This window comes from Triticum dicoccoides, chromosome 2B, assembly GCF_002162155.2.
Source record: "Triticum dicoccoides isolate Atlit2015 ecotype Zavitan chromosome 2B, WEW_v2.0, whole genome shotgun sequence".
Classification (NCBI taxonomy): Eukaryota; Viridiplantae; Streptophyta; class Magnoliopsida; order Poales; family Poaceae; genus Triticum; species Triticum dicoccoides.
Genome location: NC_041383.1, coordinates 558650365 through 558657944, shown reverse-complemented (window position 1 = coordinate 558657944; position 7580 = coordinate 558650365). Strand labels below are relative to the sequence as shown.

The 7580-nt window shown below is 46.1% G+C and overlaps 1 protein-coding gene across 1 annotated transcript; it reads right to left on the bottom strand.

The window, feature by feature from the left end:
• Positions 1-6241: 6241 nt before the first annotated feature.
• On the bottom strand, positions 6242-7282 carry LOC119364835 (nuclear transcription factor Y subunit B-3-like). Its single transcript, XM_037630386.1, has one exon. It carries the CDS (start codon positions 7169-7171, stop codon positions 6422-6424), a length of 750 nt encoding a protein of 249 aa, XP_037486283.1. The 5' UTR covers positions 7172-7282; the 3' UTR covers positions 6242-6421.
• Positions 7283-7580: the final 298 nt, after the last annotated feature.

Below are 7580 nucleotides of genomic sequence, written 5' to 3'. Positions count from 1 at the left end.
TCTCTCTCTCCTGACGCATGGAGCCCACCTATCGGCCTCACTACTCATGCCCGAAGCCGTATGAGTGGAGGCGTATTTCCGTTATACGCCTTTGACGTCACCCCCCCCTAGATTTTCTGTTTAATTCAAATTTATTCAAAACTTTGACCAGCCACCGTTTCTAAACCACAAGTCCAAATGATTTGATTATTTTTGCATTGTCTTTGTTACAGAAAACTCTAGCAGCACACCAGAAGGTTGATTTTTCCTTGCTGCCTAGAATTTCTGGTGATTTCAGAATGTGTTTTGATCATTCTTTTTGTGGTTTAAATTATTTTTCAGAAGGAGAAGCTTGTCTTGAAGCCAACCAAGAGGGGAGTGATCCACCACCAGCATTTCGATGGTGTTATTTCAATATCTATGATTTTCTACTTGAATATGAGTTATTATTTGCATTTAAAGTTTGACAAATAACTTTGGTTAATTTCTAGTTACTTTACCATGCTTGATATGCTTGTTTTAGCTTCTGGTTGAATGCATGAACTTGTTTGGTTAGGTAGAGTATTATTTTTGCACTATGAAAATTGCTATGGAAATAAATGATAGTTATCTTGCTAGTAATGGCTTTGTTTAAATAATGAACTAATAAAAATATTGCTTGGTTATGAAAATGATTTATAACCAGAGAAGTTTTGATTCTTAGTATTGCAAGATGCATGTGTTGTTAAGTTTGATCCATGAATATGAGTTGTTTGTTTTATATGACGAGTAGTTGCATGATTGTTTTGATTATATCATGTTAATGATAAAAAGTTTTTATCAAAGCTAAAATTGATTAAGTTCAACGTGAATATGATGTTGATCACATCATGGTGCCACTGAATCGGGTTTTTAATTCAGTGCGACCATATTTACCTTATGGGAAGGTCTTGATTCGGTCCTTTGTTGTGGCTCTCATCGGTGCCTCCCGCGAGGGAAGGTTATGGGCGTGCATACCCTGGCCCGGTAGGCAGACATAACCTTGTGTGCTCGTTTTGTTTTTATGGTACCTTGTCCCCGTTTGGGACCGTTTTGCCATGACGGTGGCCGTTGGTGTCTTTGATAGACACGGGGCCACCCAAGACCAAGCCCTAAGAGGGAGTTGGTCGGAGTGGCCGGCGAGAGTGCATGACAAAGGGAGGGTTTCGTAGTGTGGGTAAAGTGCGCTACCTCTACAGAGTGCAATTAATCTATCGATAGCTACGTCCTCGGTTATGGGCAAGCTCGGAAGTAAGTTACACCATGGATCAACTTTTCTAATAATCTTGCAAACTAAGTAAGTGATGTGATGCGTTGGTTCGTGATGAAAGCATGAACACTTGAGGTGTTCATGAGTGATTGGTTTCAGTTGTGACCCGGGTATGGTCACCGTTTGGTTACGAGGTAACCGTATGGTAAGCGAATCCGAGGGACTCAATGCATGAAATGTTTGTTTTGGTCGTAGTAGTTTTGCATTGAATTAATCTGATTAAATAGCATGATATTGTTTGTCATTGTGCTTATGTTTGTTGTGAGCTTGCAAGTACATTCAATGTACTGACCTGGCGTGTTATTCCAGCTTTCAGGCAAGTCAGTTGCATCGGAGCACATCTCGTGTCCAGGTCGTGTTCACGTTGGTGTCCCTATGCTATGGAATTCCTCTACTTTGTTCTTCCGCTGTCGCGTAGCTCGTGCGATCGAGGCCCCGTCATGTTCATTAAATAATGTACACCGTCCAGCAGCACCTTGTGTGCCGCTTGGCCTCGAATCTCGATGTAATATCAGACCTATGTAATCCACTAGCATCAATAAAACGGTTGTTTTTGTACCATGTTGTTGTGTATTGCCGGAAGACTTGATCTCTGGGCTGGCAATGCAAGGTAAACCGGTTTCTCTGAGCCGGGGTGCCACACTACCGTCGCTATACTGCATCGATATCATCCCTTCCTCTTTGGGAAAATACCAACATAGCTCTAGCAGACATCAGTTAACCCGCCGCCGGGTCTCACCTTTATATACACAGGTTGAGACCAGGCGGCTTACAGAGTCCTGGCCGGCTCACACATTGTGACCAGCTCGGTTTGTAAATACTCATTGCCTTATAATACAAGTTAATATCTGGTGGTTCATGGGCCCTGGTTCTGGGCCCTATCCAGGCCTGCCTCCATGAGCCGCGATCTTCATGCCTTGGGCTTCCATGGTCTTCTTCATAATGAACCGCCAACGGTATAACCCGGCCCCTCCTGGGCGGGTCATACCTCAGAGTTATACCCCCAATAGTGTTGGTCACATGGAGATGTGAACTATGGGTGTTAATCACATAAAGATGTGATCTGTTGGTGTTAAATCACACGGCGATGTGAACTAGATTATTGACTCTAGTACAAGTAGAAGACTGGCGGAAATATGCCCTAGAGGCAATAATAAAGTAGTTATTTTATATTTCCTTATATCAGATAAACGTTTATTATTCATGCTAGAATTGTATTAATTAGAAACTTGATACATGTGTGGATACATAGACAAAACATCGTGTCCCTAGTAAGCCTCTACTAGACTAGCTTGTTGATCAAAGATGGTTAAGTTTCCTAACCATAGACATGTGTTGTCATTTGATAAACGGGATCACATCATTAGGAGAATGATGTGATGGACAAGACCCATTCGTTAGCTTAGCATTATGATCATTCAGTTTTATTGATATTGCTTTCTTCATGTCAAATACATATTCCTCCGACTATGAGATTATGCAACTCTCGGATGCCGGAGGAATTCCTTTTGTGCTATCAAACGTCACAACGTAACTAGGTGATTATAAAGATGCTCTACAGGTATCTCCGAAGGTGTTTTTTGGGTTGGCATAGATTAAGATTAGGATTTGTCACTCCGAGTATCAGAGAGGTATCTCTAGGCCCTCTCGGTAATACACATCATAAGAAGCCTTGCAAGAGAAGTGACTAATGTGTTAGTTGCAGAATGATGTATTACGGAATGAGTAAAGGGACTTGTTGGTAACGAGATTGAACTAGGTATGAAGATACAGACGATCGAATCTCGGGCAAGTAACATATTGATGACAAAGGGAATAACGTATGTTGTCATAACGGTTTGACCGATAAAGATCTTCATAGAATATGTGGGAGCCAATATGAGCATCCAGGTTCCGCTATTGGTTATTGACCGGAGAGATGTCTCGGTCATGTCTACATAGTTCTCGAACCCGTAGGGTCCGCACGCTTAATGTTCGATGATGATATTGTATTATGAGTTATGTGATTTGGTGACCGAATGTTGTTCGGAGTCCCAGGTGAGATCACAGAAATGACGAGGAGTCTCAAAATGGTCGAGAGGTAAAGATTCATATATAGGATGATAGTATTCGGACACCGAAAGTGTAGCGGGTACATATCGGAGTACCGGAGGGGTTACCAGAACCCCCGGGGAGAAGATATGGATATGGGCCATAAGAGGGGAGCACACCAGCCCACAAGGGGTGGCGTGCCCCCCTTAGGCAGGAGGCCGAATTGAAGAAGGAACAAGGGGGGTTCGCCCCCACCCCCCCTTCCTTTCTCTCTTCTCCCTTCCCTTTCTTCTCCAGCAAAATAAGGAAGGGGGAGGCCGAATTGGGGAGGACCCCAAATAGGATTCGCCCTACTTGGGATGCCCCCTTGGCTGCCTCTCCTCCCCTCCAACCTATATATATGTGGGGAAAGGAGGCGCCTACAACACAGAACATCAACTGCTAGCCGTGTGCGGCGCCTCCCTCCACAGCTTACAACCCCGGTCATATTGTCGCGGTGCTTAGGCGAAGCCCTGCACGGATCACTTCACCATCACCGTCACCACGTCGTCATGCTGATGGAACTCATCTACTTCGTCAACAGCTTTGCTGGATCAAGAGGACGAGGAACGTCATCGAGCTGAAGGTGTGCAGAACTCGGAGGTGCCGTACATTCGGTACTTGATCGGTCGGAGCTAGCTAGAAGAAGTTCGACTACATCAACCATGTTGTAAATGCTTCCGCTTTCGGTCTACAACGGTACATAGACACACTCTCCCCCTCTTGTTACTATGCATCTCCTAGATAGATCTTGCGTGAGCGTAGGAAAATTTTCTGAAATTGCATGCTACGTTCCCCAACAACAACAACAACAACAACAACATTCATCACTCCGTCCTCCATTACCCAGCAAATGCAGCGAAAAGTGCTACAACTGAGTGGTCGTGTTATATCTCTTATCCTCCCCCGCCAATGTCTTTAGTACGTCTTCCCCCTCGACATATCTCCACGGCTTCTCCTCTAAGCCTCTACATCCTCTCCTGCTTCTCATGCAATATTATATCATAGTCTCATCTACGCTCCATCTCCGCTAAAAACACCAATGAAGCAACGATATGCCTTCTCCAGATCCACGAGATAATGCGCAACAAAACATCACATGGAGGATTTGAGGTCCTGGTAAATGGAGCAACTACAAGTCATCGAAAGAAGCTCCACCCATGACCCCTTGCCGCCTCGTTCGGCTACAAAGAGCTCATTGTAAACGATGAGACTGCACACGAAGACTAGTGTCGGCTATGGTTATCTCATCCTTAAATCCCCAAATTTACATAGCTCTTTTTCTGTTCTGATCTACTTGTTAAGACATATTAACTTAAGGATTTTTTTAGATCGTTTCATGTTGGATAATAGGAGCAATTTTCATGTGATCGATTCATGTTGGATAATAGGATGACATACTAATATAAACTAGTATATTGTATTTTGCTAGATCTTCACTAGGATGTGGAGTTTTTGTATTCTCATGGATGCATGGTTGCGGTGTGATGCAGCTGCAGATGCATCCTTCCATGCTTCACATCCTTCAACATGATGTCTCTGCATATCTTACGACACTCTCCTCATGTGTCGTTGTGCTAACGTTAATTTACCTCTTAATGGGTCAAAACCATTAGTATCCACTAGGGTTCGGTATTGCAAATAGATGGAGATGGGGATGGTGATGACGATGGTTGATGTCAGAGTCTCCTTGAACGAGATGATGGCATGGTAGACCCCTTCTTGTCGATCCCCCCTCCAGATTCCTATAGGGTTTTTCATTCTGGATGAGTTTATGACCTCTTTGTTGCTCTCCCTCCCGATCTGAGATCACGGGGTTAAGATAGCTGACCAGGCAGTGGTGGTGGCGGATGGTACAAACACATGTTAATGAGTGATATTTTTTCACTCATTCCACCATTGTTTAACCTGGATAATGAATGTAGGAAATTGTGATACCCTTTGTTAAATATGATTTCATAGGAAATGGACCAAAAGAAGGAAGAAAATCATCAAGTATATGGAAATACCAAGAATGGGAACCAAGCCAAGTCAACTGGGGACGCACCAAAGGGAACAAAGTGATCGACAACGTCTGGTACAACGGCGGCCGGTCGTACTGCCAGTCGTACCAGCTACCATGCCCATGAGCACCGTGACGATCATCTGAACACAATTTGTATAATGGGTCAAACCTAATTCGTGAGGGGGGCATCAAGAAACGCTGCAGAAAGCCAGAACACCACCAGAAGCCATTCACAAGCCATAGCCGTCGCCATGAAGGTGTGATCTATTTCAGATTGTTGCTGCTTACATTGCCTTAACTAATTCGTGGATCTGCGCGAAGCCAATGTGCAATACATGGAGAGCGGAGGGAGGACTCTCACTCTCACTTGAAGCTACTCTTACATACATTTTTCTTTGAAAAGGACTTCAACTACTATTTGAAGATACATACGCCAACTCAAAAAAGAAGAAGATAAATGCCACGTACTCGCAAAAAATATCTTTGGTCGAATATGGTATCTTGTGCATTTGTAGAAGGGCAGGACAAAGCGCAAAGGGTCATTGTGAGAGAGGTGCCACTCTTATCCCTAGCTCTCTCACAGAAGCTTTTTCTTCTACTACTTATGCTTTTTCGGGTTCAAATATTCGCGCCCATCACATCGCACAATAATAGAAAATATGTGAGGACAACTTGGATACTCTCATTGCTTAGATTAACCATGACGGGAGCTTAAGGTCTGACTAAAGTTGCTTGTTTCAGTTGCAGGCTTTGCACTAGGAAAATAATATGCTAGTACGACGCAGTCCTTTGCAGGTTTGAATAGTTTTGATTGCTACGGCTGATTAATTAATTTTGTTAACCGGAGATCTGATTGAGGAATAAACTGGATTGTGCCATTTGTCACACTCGTGGCCACATCGCTCGAATATTTCATTAAAGTGTAACAAAAGATAATAACTGGAACCGCTCGTACAACATTTTTCGTGTAAAAAAGGGAATCATGATGACTGTATTAGTCTATAGATGATTAAGAAGAGTAGCAGCATTTATCAGAAGGCAGATTAACTTGTGTACTCCCGTCGAGAACACATCTATCTTCACCATTGCACCGCGCCGTGGAGGTGGCCAGCGAACTCCCTTTCCCCTCCGACGCCGTTCTTCCCGCGATCGCCACCGAAGGCACCCTCGAAATCAATCCCCCTTGCACCCTCCCCGCCGCCGTACGCCCTCCGTCCATGCGCCGCACCCGGCGCCGCGTAGAACGTTGTCCCGGTCCCGGGGCTGAACCCCATGTTGACGCCCATCATGAGCCCGACGTGCGCGTCGTGGCCGCCCACGTCGCCGTCCTGGACGCCGCGGTCGCCAGCCCCGTGCGGGTACTGCGGCGCCAGGGCATCGCCGGCGGCAGAGAGGGAGGAATGCGCGTCGTCGTCGCCGTGCCGCGAGCCGCCGACCACGGCGGCCTTCTCGCCCTCGACCTCGCGGTAGCGGTTGAGGTAGGCCTTGAGCGGCGCGACGTAGACCTCGAAGCCGAGCGTGGTCATGGCCCAGAGCAGGTCGTCGCCGTTGATGGTCTTGCGCTTCTCCCGCTGGCACTTGTCGGAGGCCTCGCCGGTGACGAAGCTGATGAACTCGGACACGCACTCCTGCACCGTCTCCTTGGCCTCCTTGGAGATCTTGGCGTTCGCCGGGAGGGTGCGCTTCATGATGCGGCTAACGTTGGCGATCGGGAGGAACCGGTCCTGCTCCTTGGCTGGCGAGTCGCCCCCGCCGTTGTCCGACGACGGGCTGCCCACCGGGCTCAGCAGGTGGCTCTGCTGCTGCCCGTAGCTCTTCCTGCTCTTCATGTCCACGCTAGCTGCCCCTCTTTTGCTCAAAAAAATGTCCAGGCCGCAGCAGTAGCAGTAGTACTGGTACTAGGTGAGTGAGAGGAGGAGTTGAGGAGGTATCGAGCAGGGTGAGCTGCTTTTAAAGATGGAGAGATGCGGGTGGGAGGACGGCATCGATGCGGACGGAAGCAATTCTGGCTTTAGCTTACGAAAAAAAAGTATGATTAGATGAGCTAGACTTTGTCTAAGGCATCGGGTACCTTATTTCCTTGTTCAAAAGTCCAGCTGCATTCCTTGACATACTACGTTCGCTTTGATGGTTGTGTATATCGCTCGACGCCTAGTCCGGGGTAATCCTTCTTTTCAAAAAAAAAAAAAACTACATCCGCTTTGAGATTTGTGCAGCCATAACACAAAACCATGCATT